The 14,881-nt window shown below is 41.3% G+C and overlaps 1 protein-coding gene across 1 annotated transcript in view; it reads right to left on the bottom strand.

The window, feature by feature from the left end:
- DNAH11 (dynein axonemal heavy chain 11) overlaps nt 1-14,881 on the bottom strand; it is a 316,314-nt gene that overhangs the window by 226,934 nt on the left and 74,499 nt on the right. The window contains 4 exon segments of the mRNA XM_032643357.1: nt 108-332; nt 2,492-2,614; nt 10,355-10,477; nt 13,383-13,541. Of these exon segments, the coding sequence (XP_032499248.1) occupies nt 108-332; nt 2,492-2,614; nt 10,355-10,477; nt 13,383-13,541 (630 nt within the window).

The following is a 14,881-nucleotide window of genomic DNA, read 5'->3' as shown; positions in this document are numbered from 1 at the left end:
ACATATATTTTTCATAAATACAGTACCCCAAATCATGTTTCTTTACAAGATTTTTATATTGTTTGGACAAAGCTGTTACGATAGAAAACAGCCTTTCTTCCACGAACCTTAAATTCAGCATCTACTCTGCCGAATCTCTGAGCATCTTTCAAAAGCTGAATTCGAATATCTTCTGAATAAACAAAGATGCTTTCCAGGTGAGACCAAGTGCGCTGTACTTCCATCCAAGTAACGATGACCGAATCTGCTGTGTTTAATTTGTTTTGCCAGCTTATGACTTGCTCAATGAAATATTCCACATACTTGCTTTGAAGCAGAGTCTGTAACTGAACCTAAAAGGAAGGCAAAGAATTTCAAATACCATCTAAATTGGTAGTCTGTAAGCCTCAAGAGGGAGCACACTTCTTCTGTTTATTGCTGGATTCCTAGGACCTAGCACACAATACATGCAACAGGCATTCAGTAAGTATTTGCTAAGTGAGTGAACTAATGGCATTAAATATTACATAATAACATGTTTTTTCCAAAAGGAAAAACACAAATATAAGCAACGACATGTAATGCGTCTTCTAGAAGAAGGCCACGTGTCTCTTTGAAGGCAGGAAAAAATATTGTGCACCAGGGTGCAGCTTTAGGAATTAAACTTTATTCTTTCATCCTCTCTCACTCTTCTTGGGGTCTCTGCCTATGAATCATCCTAAGGGTTGAGTCTTCTTTTTCAATATTGAAAATACGAAACAAACTTCCTTCCGGTTTGCTAAGACCTCAAGCTCCTGTTTTCCTCCTCTTTGAGTTTACTACCAAACTTGGCAGCCTTCCTAACACCAAGCCTTGCTTTAAGGTCGTGCAGTTCAGCGAGCACTTCCCATCATTCTCTGACACGGAAATTCCAGGAAGTCACTGAGAACAGCTCCTTTTCATCCTCCTCCATCTCTAAGTGTTTAATACATTTGACTAGTCTTCCCCCCCCAGCTTTATTGAAATATTACTGACATACAGCATTGTGTAAGTGTAAAGTGTACAATGTGATGATCTGATACATGTATATACTGTGAAATGGTTACCACAGTAAATTTACACCTCCACAACCCATGTAACTGCCGTGTGTGTGTGTGTGTGTGTGTGTGTGTGTGCACGTGTGTTGATAACATTTAAGATCTACTCTCTTAACAACTTTCAAGCATACAATATACTATTGTTAACTGCAGTCACCATGCTGTACGTTAGATGCCCAGAACTTATTCATCTTATACCCAGAGGTCCGGACCGTTTGACCAATACCTCCACACTTCCCCAAAGCCCCAGAAACTGGTAACCGCCATAATACTCTGTATAAGGTCAGCTTTTTTAGATTCCCCATATAAGCAAGAATATTCAGTACTTGCTTCCTCTGAGTGAACTACCTCACTTGGCATAATACTCTCAAAATCCACCCACATCATCACAAACGGCAGGATTTCCTTCTTTTTATGGGAGAATGATGATATTCCACTGTATATACACCACATTTTCTTTATCCATTCATATGTCAATGGACGCTTAGGTTGTTTCCATGACAGTCGACTCTCCTTTGTAGGAGAAACTTATCCTGTGATTGCTGATGATACTACACAGTCTTCTTTTTCTACGATTTCTCTGCCCACTCTCTCTCTCTCTGCCTCCTTTATGTCTCCTGCTCTTGTTCACTACACGCAGCCTTTCCCAAAGCTCTATTCTCAGCTGGATTATCTTCTTTACGTCTCATTATCTAGCTCATCAATTCTAAAGACACAAAAAATGACCTCCCAGACTACAGTTCTAGACTGAACCTCTGCACGGAGCTCTGGGTCAGACTTTCCACCTTTACATCAATGTCCCTCACTTCAAATAAACCAAAAATAATAGAACATCATCTCTTCAGAGCAGGTTCTTTCCTAAGTGCCCCATGTCTAATAGTAATAACACTACTGTTATTATTTCCTCTGAATAGCTTGTCTCTTTCATCTTTCTTAGGTCTCATGTCCAAAGAGATGCTAACTCATAAGCTTAGAATTCAAGACCACATAGGCTGCGCTCTGGACTGTCCTCCAGCCTTATTTTTTATTACTCCTATCAAGAAAATCTATATTCTAAGGAAACCAAACTCTTTAAATTACCTCTGAATGGCAGGTACTTTCTGGCATTCCAAGATGCCACTAACATTCTCCCCTTTGCTATAACACCCCTTTCTGATCACCATTTTTTGTTGAATACCAGCCCATCCTTCAAGGTTCAGCACAAGTACCACCACCTTACAAGACCCTTTGGAACTTTGTCTCTGTCTCCCTACTCAAGTGCAAGTTCCTTGAGAACAAGTGTTCATACTTTTTGAGCCCAAATGGTACTATGCCTGGAGCCTGGTACAAGCAGATGCCCAATGAATGACGAAAGAAATATTGAGTATTGGAACTTGGGAAAAATCTAAAATCGTAATTTAAAATGAAAAAATCTGTAATAAAAATATCCATCTTACTTGGTTGTGCTCTAGAGTTTCAAACAATTGTTCATCAAACTTCAGTAATAGAATGCCTGTCCGAGAGTGAACTTCGTAAGAGAACTCCATGGTTGCCCAGGTCTGGCTGATTTCAGTAACAACCTAGATGTAAACAGTATTTAGTTATGTGCACAAAAGTTTAATTTAGGACCGATACTTAGGCTATCATCTGGAATTTTAAAAATTGTTTTTACAATTTAAAAAAAAAAACAACAGAGGGACATCAAATATCACTGGCCTCAATTTTTTTCCTCCAAATAATTCACGGTGATGAGGTTTAGAGAATGAATTCCACCACACAAAAGGAACAAGCGTCACACCAATATCAAATTTTTTTTACTGGATCTGAGCTTTATATCCTTCACTGAAACACAATTCCAGAGCAGGAGGGGATTTAAAAGGTTATCTTAAAAGTCTGATAGACACTCAAGACTCAGAATCCGAGAGAGGGGGAAGATGGCGGAAGAGTAAGACGCAGAGATCACCTTCCTCCCCACAGATACACCAGAAATACATCTACACATGGAACAACTCCTACAGAACACCTACTGAACGCTGGCAGAAGACCTCAGACCTCCTAAAAGGCAAGAAACTCCCCCACGTACCTCGGTAGGGCAAAAGAAAAAAGAATAAACAGAGACAAAAGAATAGGGACGGGACCTGCACCAGTGGGAGGGAGCTGTGAAGGACAAAATGTGTCCACACACTAGGAAGCCCCTTTGCGGGCGGAGACTGCAGGTGGCGGAGGGGGGAAGCTTCGGAGCCGCAGAGGAGAGCGCAGCAACAGGGGGGCGGAGGGCAAAGCGGAGAGATTCCCGCACAGAGGATCGGTGCCTACCGGCACTCACCAGCCCAAGAGGCTTGTCTGCTCACCTGCCAGGGTGGGCGGGGCTGGGAGCTGAGGCTCCAGCTTCAGTCAGAGGCAAGAGGCTTTTTCTTCCCTCTTTGTTTCCTGGTGCGCTAGGAGAGGGGATTAAGAGCGCTGCTTAAAGGAGCTCCAGAGACAGGCATGAGCTGCGGCTAACAGCGCGGACCCCACAGAGGCGCAGGAGACGCTAAGGCTGCTGCTGCCGCCACCAAAAAGCCTGTGTGCGAGCACAGGTCACTATCCACACCTCCCTTCCGGGGAGTCTGTGCAGCCCGCCCCTGCCAGGGTCCCGGGATCCAGGGATAACTCCCCCGGGAGAACACACGGCGCGCCTCAGGCTGGTGCAACGTACTGCCGGCCTCTGCCGCCCCAGCCTCGCCCCGCACTCCGTGCCCCTCCCTCCCCCCACCCCGGCCTGAGTGAACCAGAGCCCCGAGTCAGCTGCTCCTTTAACCCCGTCCTGTCTGAGCGAAGAACAGACGCCCTTCGGCGACCTACACGCAGAGGCGTGGCCAAATCCAAAGCTGAACCCCAGGAGCTGTGAGAACAAAGAAGAGAAAGGGAAATCTCTTCCAGCAGCCTCAGGAGCAGCGGATTAAATCTCCACAATCAACTTGATGTACCCTGCACCTGTGGAATACCAGAATAGACAACGAATCATCCCAAATTGAGGAGGTGGACTTTGAGAGCAAGATTTTTTACTTTTTCCCCTTTTCCTCTTTTTGTGAGTGTGTATGTGTAGGCTTCTGTGTCAGATTTTGTCTGTATAGCTTTGCTATCACCATCTGTCCTAGGGTTCTATCTGTCCGTTTTTTTTTTTTTTACTTAAAAAATTGTTTTTTCTTAATAATTATTTTTTATTTTAATAACTTTATTTTACTTTATCCTCCTTCTTTCTGCTTTTTCTCCCTTTTATTCTGAGCTGTGTGGATGACAGGCTCTTGGTGCTCCAGCCAGAAGTCACTGCTGTGCCTCTGAGGTGGGAGAGCCAACTTCAGGACACTGGTCCACAAGAGACCTCCCAGCTCCACATAATATCAAATGCGAAAATCTCTCAGAGATCTCCATCTCAACACCAACACCCAGCTTCACTCAACGACCAGCAAGCTACAGTGCTGGATACCCTATGCCAAACAACTAGCAAGACAGGAACACAACCCCACCCATTAGCAGAGAGGCTGCCTAAAATCATAGTAAGTCCACAGACACCCCAAAACACACCACCAGACGTGGACCTGCCCACCAGAAAGAAAAGATCCAGCCTCATCCACCACAACACAGGCACTAGTCCCCTCCACCAGGAAGTCTACACAACCCACTGAACCAACCTTAGCCACTGGGGACAGACACCAAAAGCAACGGGAACTACGAACCTGCAGCCTGTGAAAAGGAGACCCCCATAAGCAAAATGAGAAGCAAATGATAAGCAAAATGAGAAGACAGAAAAACACACAGCAGATGAAGGAGCAAGATAAAAACCCACCAGACCTAACAAATGGAGAGGAAATAGGCAGTCTACCTGAAAAAGAATTCAGAATAGTGATAGTAAAGACGATACAAAATCTTGGAAATAGAATAGACAAAATACAAGAAACATTTTAAAAGGACCTAGAAGAACTAAAGATGAAACAAGCAACGATGAACAACACAATAAATGAAATTAAAAATACTCTAGATGGGATCAATAGAATAACTGAGGCAGAAGAACGGATAAGTGACCTGGAAGATAAAATAGTGGAAATAACTACTGCAGAGCAGAATAAAGGAAAAAGAATGAAAAGAACTGAGGACAGTCTCAGAGACCTCTGGGACAACATTAAACGCACCAACGTTCAAATTATAGGGGTTCCAGAAGACGAAGAGAAAAAGAAAGGGACTGAGAAGAAAGGGACTGAGAAAACATTTGAAGAGATTATAGTTGAAAACTTCCCTGATATGGGAAAGGAAATTGTTAATCAAGTCCAGGAAGCACAGAGAGTCCTATACAGGATAAATCCAAGGAGAAACACGCCAAGACACATATTAATCAAACTGTCAAAAATTAAATACAAGGAAAACATATTAAAAGCAGCAAGGGAAAAATAACACACAAGGAAATCCCCATAACGTTAACAGCTGATCTTTCGGCAGAAACTCTGCAAGCCAGAAGGGACTGGCAGGACATATTTAAAGTGATGAAGGAGAAAAACCTAGAACCAAGATTACTCTACCCAACAAGGATCTCATTCAGATTTGATGGAGAAATTAAAACCTTTACAGACAAGCAAAAGCTGAGAGACTTCAGCACCACCAAACCAGCTTTACAACAAATGCTAAAGGAACTTCTCTAGGCAAGAAACACAATAGAAGGAAAAGACCTACAATAACAAACGCCAAACAATTAAGAAAATGGGAATAGGAACATACATATCGATAATTACCTTAAATGTAAATGGACTAAATGCTCCCACCAAAAGACACAGACTGGCTGAATTGATACAAAAACAAGACCCACATTTATGCTGTCTACAAGAGACGCACTTCAGACCTAGAGACACATACAGACTGAAAGTAAGGGGATAGAAAAACATACTCCATGCAAATGGAAACCAAAAGAAAGCTGGGGTAGCATTTCTCATATCGAACAAAATAGACTTTAAAATAAAGACTATCAGAAGAGACAAAGAAGGACACTACATAATGATCAAGGGATCGATCCAAGAAGGAGAGAGAAGAATGGTAAATATTTAGGCACCCAACATAGGAGCACCTCAATGCATAAGGCAATACTAACAGCCATAAAAGGGGAAATCGACAGTAACACATTCATAGTGGGGACTTTAACACCACACTTTCACCAATGGACAGATCATCCAAAATGAAAATAAATAAGGAAACACAAGCTTTAAATGATACATTAAACAAGATGGACTTAATTGATATTTATAGCACATTCCAGCCAAAAACAACAGAATACATATTTTTCTCAAGTGCTCATGGAACATTCTCCAGGACAGATCATATCTTGGGTCACAAATCAAGCCTCAGTAAATTTAAGAAAATTGAAATCATATCAAGTATCTTTTCTGACCACAACGCTATGAGACTAGATGTCAATTACAGGAAAAGATCTGTAAAAAATATAAACACACGGAGGCTAAACAATACACTATGTAATAACGAAGTGATCACTGAAGAAATCAAAGAGGAAATCAAAAAATACCTAGAAACAAATGACAATGGAGACACAACAACCCAAAACCCATGGGATGCAGCAAAAGCAGTTCTAAGAGGGAAGTTTATAGCAATACAATCCTACCTTAAGAAACAGGAAACAACTCAAATAAACATCCTAACCTTGCACTTAAAGCAATTAGAGAAAAAAGAACAGAAAACCCCAAAGTTAGCAGAAGGAAAGAAATCATAAAGATCAGATCAGAAATAAATGAAAAAGAAATGAAGGAAATGATAGCAAAGATCAATAAAACTAAAAGCTGGTTCTTTGAGAAGATAAACAAAATTGATAAACCTTTAGCCAGACTCAACAAGAAAAAAGGGAGAAGACTCAAATCAATAGAATTAGAAATGATAAAGGAGAAGTAACAACTGACACTGCAGAAATACAAAGGATCATGAGAGACTACTACAAGCAACCCTATGCCAATAAAATGGACAACCTGGAAGAAATGGACAAATTCTTAGAAATGCACAACCTGCCAAGACTGAATCAGGAAGAAACAGAAAATATGAACACACCAATCACAAGCACTGAAATTGAAACTGTGATTAAAAATCTTCCAACAAACAAAAGCCCAGGACCAGATGGCTTCACAGGCGAATTCTATCAAACATTTAGAGAAGAACTAACACCTATCCTTCTCAAACTCTTCCAAAATATAGCAGAGGGAGGAACACTCCCAAACTCATTCTATGAGGCCACCATCACCCTGATACCAAAACCAGACAAGGATGTCACAAAGAAAGAAAACTATAGGCCAATATCACTGATGAACACAGATGCAAAAATGCTCAACAAAATACTAGCAAACAGAATCCAACAGCACATTAAAAGGATCATACACCATGATCAAGTGGGGTTTATTCCAGGAAAGCAAGGATTCTTCAATATATGCAAATCAATCAACATGATACACCATATTAACAAATTGAAGGAGACAAACCATATGGTCATCTCAATAGATGCAGAGAAAGCTTCTGACAAAATTCAACACCCATTTATGATAAAAACCCTGCAGAAAGTAGGCATAGAGGGAACTTTCCTCAACATAATAAAGGCCATATATGACAAACCCACAGCCAACATCGTCCTCAATGGTGAAAAAGTGAAACCATTTCCACTAAGAGCAGGAACAAGACAAGGTTGCCCACTCTCACCACTCTTATTCAACATAGTTTTGGAAGTTTTAGCCAGAGCAATCAGAGAAGAAAAGGAAATAAAAGGAATCCAAATCGGAAAAGAAGATGTAAAGCTGTCACTGTTTGTAGATGACGTGATACTATACATAGAGAATCCTAAAGATGCTACCAGAAAACTACTAGAGCTAATCAATGAATTTGGTAAAGTAGCAGGATACAAAATTAATGCACAGAAATCTCTGGCATTCCTATACACTAATGATGAAAAAGCTGAAAGTGAAATCAAGAAAACACTCCCATTTACCACTGCAACAAAAAGAATAAATAATCTAGGAATAAACCTACCTAAGGAGACAAAAGACCTGTATGCAGAAAATTATAAGACACTGATGAAAGAAATTAAAGATGATACAAATAGATGGAGAGATATACGATGTTCTTGGATTGGAAGAATCAACACTGTGAAAATGACTCTACTACCCAAAGCAATCTACAGATTCAATGCGATCCCTATCAAACTACCACTGGCACTTTTTACAAAACTAGAACAAAAAATTTCAGAATTCGTATGGAAACACTAAAGAGCCCGAATAGCCAAAGCAATCTTGAGAATGAAAAATGGAGCTGGAGGAATCAGGCTCCCTGACTTCAGACTATACTACAAAGCTACAGTAATCAAGAGAGTATGGTACTGGCACAAAAACAGAGATATAGATCAATGAAACAGGATAGAAAGCCCAGAGATAAACCCACGCACATATGGTCACCTTATCTTTGATAAAGGAGGCAGGAATGTACAGTGGAGAAAGGACAGCCTCTTCAATAAGTGGTGCTGGGAAAACTGGACAGGTACATGTAAAGGTATGAGATTAGAACACTCCCTAACACCATATACAAAAATAAGCTCAAAATGGATTAAAGACCTAAATGTAAGGCTAGACACTATCAAACTCTTAGTGGAAAACATAGGCAGAACACTCTATGACATACATCACAGCAAGATCCTTCTGGACCCACTTCCTAGAGAAATGGAAATAAAAATAAACCAATGGGACCTAATGAAACTAAAAGCTTTTGCATAGCAAAGGAAACTATAAACAAGATGAAAAGACAGCCCTCAGAATGGAAGAAAATATTTACAAATGAAGCAACTGACAGAGGATTAATCTCCTAAATATACAAGCAGCTCATCTAGCTCAATATCAAAACAGCAAAAACCTAATCCAAAAATGGGTGGAAGACCTAAACAGACATTTCTCCAAAGAAGATACACAGACTGCCAACAAACAAATGAAAGGATGCTCAACATCATTAATCATTAGAGAAGTGCAAATCAAAACCACAATGAGGTATAACCTCACACCAGTCAGAATGGCCATCATCAAAAATCTACAAACAATAAATGCTGGAGAGGGTGTGGAAAAAAGGGAACCCTCCTGCACCGTTGGTGGGAATGTAAACTTATACAGCCACTATGGAGAACAGTATGGAGGTTCCTTAAAAAACTAAAAATAGAACTACCATATGACCCAGCAATCCTACTGCTGTGCATATACCCTGAGAAAACCATAATTCAGAAAGAGTCATGTATCACAATGTTCATTGCAGCTCTATTTACAATAGCCAGGAGATGGAAACAACCTACGTGTCCATCAACAGATGGATGGATAAAGAAGATGCGGCACATATATACAATGGAATACTACTCAGCCATAAAAAGAAACGAAATTGAGTTATTTGTAGTGAGGTGGATGGACCTAGAGTCTGTCATACAGAGTGAAGTAAGTCAGAAGGAGAAAGACAAATACCGTATGCTAACACATATATATGGAATGTAAGAGAAAAAAATGTCATGAAGAACCTAGGGGTAAGACAGGAATAAAGACACAGACCTACTAGAGAATGGACTTGAGGATATGGGGAGGGCGAAGGGTAAGCAGTGACAAAGTGAGAGAGTGTCATGGACATATATACACTACCAAACGTAAAACAGATAGCTAGTGGGAAGCAGCCGCATAGCACAGGGACATCAGCTTGGTGCTTTGTGACCACCTAGATGGGTGGGATAGGGAGAGTGGGAGCGAGGGAGACGCAAGAGGGAAGAGATATGGGAACATATGTGTATGTATAACTGATTCACTTTGTTATAAAGCAGAAAGTAACGCACCATTGTAAAGCAATTATACTCCAATAAAGATGTTAAAAAAAAAAAAGGTCTGATGGATATTATTTACTTTTTGGGTAGTGCTCTGAGTGCCAGAATCTGAATCCCAGGTCCCTTGTTGAATCTGGGTAAGTTAATTACTTCTCTATACCTCAGTTTCCTCATCTGTACAATAGAGATAATCCTCAGAGAATTAAATGAATTAATATAAAGCACTGAGAGCAGTGTTTGCTACCAAGTTAACGATATATAAATGTTTTCTGCTATAATCGTCATCATCAACTGGGTCAACTCTCTCGTTTTACAAATTTACTGTGGCCTAGAAGGAAGCTGTTTCCTGCCCAGGGAAACATGTCTCCACACAACTATGGCAGGAGGACTTCTCCCTGAGTCTGCTTACGTGCCAGTGCACAGAATTAGCTCAGGGTGAAAAGAAACAGCCCAAGGACAACACCTTCTCAGTCCCCAGCTCTTTCACTGCTTTGTCCACGATGCTTCGGACATCCTCTTCCATTTGGTGTAACTGCAAGGCTAACAAATCTGCCAAAGTTGTGGCTTCGTTTATAGAAAACTTGACCTGATTAGGAACAAAAAAAAAGGCAGAATTTATATTCCACATATATTAATGGTTCCTTCTACCTAATGGCCAGAGGAATGAAACACAGCTAAATATACTCAAGTCACCTGCTGAGTACATTTCGAGTTCTGAAATGTGCAGACAACCAAAGACGTTGCTTTTTTACTCACAGTTACAGAGGCATCACCCATCGAAGTGAGGGCTGAGGTTTAGGCCACGTTCATACTACAGTACTTTGTTTAGTTTCATAACCTTCCCTTGTCAGCTCATTTCTTACCTCCTTTGCCCACAAAACCCATTTTTAAAGAGAATCACATTGTTCATTTATTATAATTTGGTTGAAATCCCAGGAATCAGGTAATAGCTCATTTGTCTTCTCTTCCTTAGGTACTCTATTCACTGAACATAATTCCCAGTTGCTTCCGTGCTTTAACCTAGTTTCATCATTGACTTAATCTTAGTTCCTTGGCAAAAAATAATTATTCTTATACTGTCATTATTGATATTTACCATGTGAAAAAGTCACTCACGTTTCCTCATCATCTTATTGACTCCCCACTTTCCCCCCCTCCATATTTGTTAAGAAGCTCTCAGCTCTTCCTAAGTGCCCAGACTCACCCATGTCCCTCACAAATGAACAGCTGACCCCACCACACAGTCGCAAGGAAGCCATTTCCTTTCCTGCCCCTGCTAAGAATATCCAGTCCCTGCTTCTCGGAAGGTGCAGTCCTCTCTGGCTCTCCTCAATCAGTAATGTTGCTCATCACCATGCACGGCTCTGAACAGGATGACTAAACCTCCCTGTTTGCCCAGGACTGGGCGGTTTCCTGGGCTAAAACCTGGGAAGTCCTGAGCAAACCAGATGAGTTGGTCACCCTATCTCTGCATCACTTTTGACCTCACTCCAGAGCTGATGGGAGTCAGGTCTGTCTTAGAGAAGGAATGAGCAGGGATGCATAACAAGGCCCCCCTGATTAGCTGCATAGTTTGTGCAGTGAATATGGACCCTCTGCCCAGGTGACAACTGGAGGTTGGATCTAGTCACTGCTCTGATGCCCCAGATCAGCCTGGAGGAAGATGCCTTTTTCTAAATTGCCAGAAAACTACCTTTTCCTAGCTCGCAGAAGGGCATGACACAGGCAAGACACTGTGGTGAGAAGAAAGCTCACTGGGGCTAATGTGAGAAGGGGGCGGGGAGTGGGACACACAGTATACCTTCCATGTTGGGAGACTCAATAAAGATTTTCTGAAAGAATAAATTAATCAACTATAAAGCCTAAATATGCAATGCCTAAAAGACTCTATGGAAAGTATTATAATAAAAACTTCAGGGACCATTTATTGAGGATTTGCTATGTGCTAGGGTCTACATATAATCTCATCTCACCAAGTCTTAATGGCAGCATTATAGCATTACTTGTATTTCATAGAAGGGGCAACTGAGGTACAAAGAGCAAGTAACTGGCCCAAGATCTAAGAGATACTAGGTGTTAGAGTTGGACCAATAAAGCTTAGGCCACCCCCACTTCACCAGGCTGCCCCTTTCCTCAGTTTCCCCACCCTGCAAACTTTGTCTTCAAATCATGAAAGCCCTTCTTCATGATGTGTGCCTAGCAGAAAACACACACATCAGGCTGCATTTTATGCATTTTAAACTCATGAAGGTCACCTTCCCCGAAAAATAAAGTGTAAGCTTGGTATATTTGCTCCTAAATAGATGTAGAAAGGCAAGAAAATATAACCTCAAATGGTACAGACACATGAGAAATAATTCTATATTTTGCAATAAAATAAAAAACCATTTGGGACTTCTCTGGTGGTCCAGTGGTTAAGACTTCACCTTCCAATGCAGGGGTGCAGGTTCGATGCCTTGTCGGGGAGCTAAGATCCCAAATGCCTTGCAGCCAAAAAATCAAAACATAAAACAGAAGCAATACTTTAACAAATTCAATAAAGACTTTAAAAATGGTCTACATCAGAAAAAAAAATCAAAAAAATGGATCTCTAAAAACAAATTAGAAAAAAAACCATCAAAAGACCATCAAAGAAGGATGCCATTATTAAATGAATTGTGGGGTGAAAAAAATCACTATTTCTGAATTCTCTCTCCCCCTAAATTCACTTCTAATACTCTCTGATCCTCTCCACAAAATATAAGATTCTTTGCAGCCATGTCATGCTCTGTAAAATGCCTTCACATTATTTTACTTGATCCTTACAAGATCCCTCTGATTATGAGAGTAGATAGCATCACTCTCACTTTATAAATAAAAAACTCAAAACAGAATAGTTAAGTGTCTTATTTCAGGTCATATAGGCCAGTAAGAGATAAAAGTTTGGCGGGGGCAGGGGGTATCTTAGTCACTTCTGTCTGCTCTAACAGAACACCATGGACTGGGAGGCTTAAACAACAAACATTTATTTCTCACAGTTCTAGAGGCTGCAAGTCCAAGATCAGGGTGCCAGCCTGGTTGGGTTGTCGGTGAAGGCTCTGTTCTTGGTTAACAGATGTCTGTCTTCTTGTTTTATCTTCACATGGTAGACAGTAGAAAGCTCTGGGGTCTTCATCCCCTTACAAGGGCACTGACCCCATACATGAGAATTCTACCCTCATGACCAAACTATCTCCCAAAGGTCCCATCTCCAAACACCACCATATTAGGAATTCAGCCTTCAACGTATGAATTGGGGGCATTGGAGGGGGAAACACATTTAGTCCATAGCAGGGGCTAAAACTAGAATATCTGCAGGTCTAGTCCTTGGTCACATCTGAAAGAGCTGGACCTTCTTGCATCTGACCAGAAACCTTTTCCCAAATCCCACTTCAGCCCAGTTGAATGATGTAAACCAAGGAATCACACTTCAGTCACAAAAATATTCAATTAGTGAGACTCAGGAAACTGACCCCAGTGGCCTTCATCAGCTGGTGCCAATGCCTGTCTCTGAGGGCAGGGCTCTGTAACTCCGCAATGGCCCTCAGGGAGGTCATCGTGTCCTTCACTGTGCCTTCCAGGCCTGAGTAAGCGTCCCACACGTGGACTTCCTTATCGAGAGACCAAATTTCCTAGAGAAAAGTGACAAAAAACTAGGTCCCCCAAAATAATAATATGTTTTATCATTTTCCTCCTTTGAAAGAATAAATTTACATTTCCCTGGATAGGAAGAAAGTAAAAACATTTAAGTCCCCAGGTTAAAGACTAAAACTAGAGAAACAGAAAAGGATCCACTCACTCATATATTACGAGTCCACTGTGTACAAGCCACTTGGATACATTGGTTTCTTATTCACAGGCTCTAACTTGATGTCCCATGAAGAAACCCAAGGGTCATTAAATGTAGAGAATTAATAGAGTTTACGGGACATGTGCAATGAAGAGTGCTTCCTCTAGAAACATAAATAAGCAGGAAACTGAGATTGTTACCTGGATTACTAACACCTTCCTCGGAAGACCTGGCTTGGTTAAATGGTAGCCCTGAAATGCTGATTACCTTTGAGTGTTTGTTCCTTGGAACTAAATTGTCATGATTTTAAGACGTGTCAAATAGGGCCTTTGACTTGCCTGTCTTCTTGGCTCACGGAACAACATTAACAATTGTGAATGAGAAAACCCCTAATAAAACAACAATCCCAGCACAGCACAAAAGGACAGTGCTACTTCTTTTTAAAAAAAAAAAAAAAAGAAAGAAAAGAAAAAGGCAAAAACATCTTCAGCTGAGAGTGGGGGTCAAACTGTCACTCTGAAGTGAGACAGTCCACTGGGCAAGGAGACGGACAGGGAGTGAGTACAGAAAAGAGGCACAGTGACCCCAGGGCATGCAAAAGAATGATGGGCTATTCTAGTTAGGGTTCTTGGGACCAGGATAAAAAGAGAAGAAAAAAATGGGAAGAGTTGGCTGGAGTGGAGCACAGGACTGAGTCGGGGTGAGGATGTTCTGGGGCAAGAAGAAAGCAAAAGGCCTTGCTACTTCTGAACTGCCTTTCGTGGCTACGCATTTGGCTTTATCCAAAGAGGCTTTACTCTCTTCAGAGGGCACAGGGCCGTGGGGACTAGCTATCAAAGCACGAAATTCAAAAAAGCTCAGTTCTGTTACATTGACCCCCCTTGCGATGTTGGAGTGGGCAGCAATAAGAACAAAGATCACAGTATTCCATACACATCCACAAGTTACCCCAACTAGCTGCCCCAAAGTCCACAACCGAAAGGTACCTTTGAAGATACAGTATGCTTACAGCTGCTAGAGAAAGAATTCGACAGCTTTCGTAAGCCTAACCCCTCAGCCCTGCGCTTCACCTCCCAGCCTCCATTCTAGACAGCCATAGGGAGTGCCTGATGATAGCCACTGCTCATCAATTCGTTAGCCCTAATACGCTTTTATCCACTCATTCACAGAAAGGTAGGCTTG

This window comes from Phocoena sinus, chromosome 9 (genome assembly GCF_008692025.1).
Source record: "Phocoena sinus isolate mPhoSin1 chromosome 9, mPhoSin1.pri, whole genome shotgun sequence".
NCBI lineage: Eukaryota > Metazoa > Chordata > Mammalia > Artiodactyla > Phocoenidae > Phocoena > Phocoena sinus.
The sequence above is the reverse complement of the archived record's forward strand: the minus strand, read 5'-3'. Positions and strand labels throughout refer to the sequence as shown.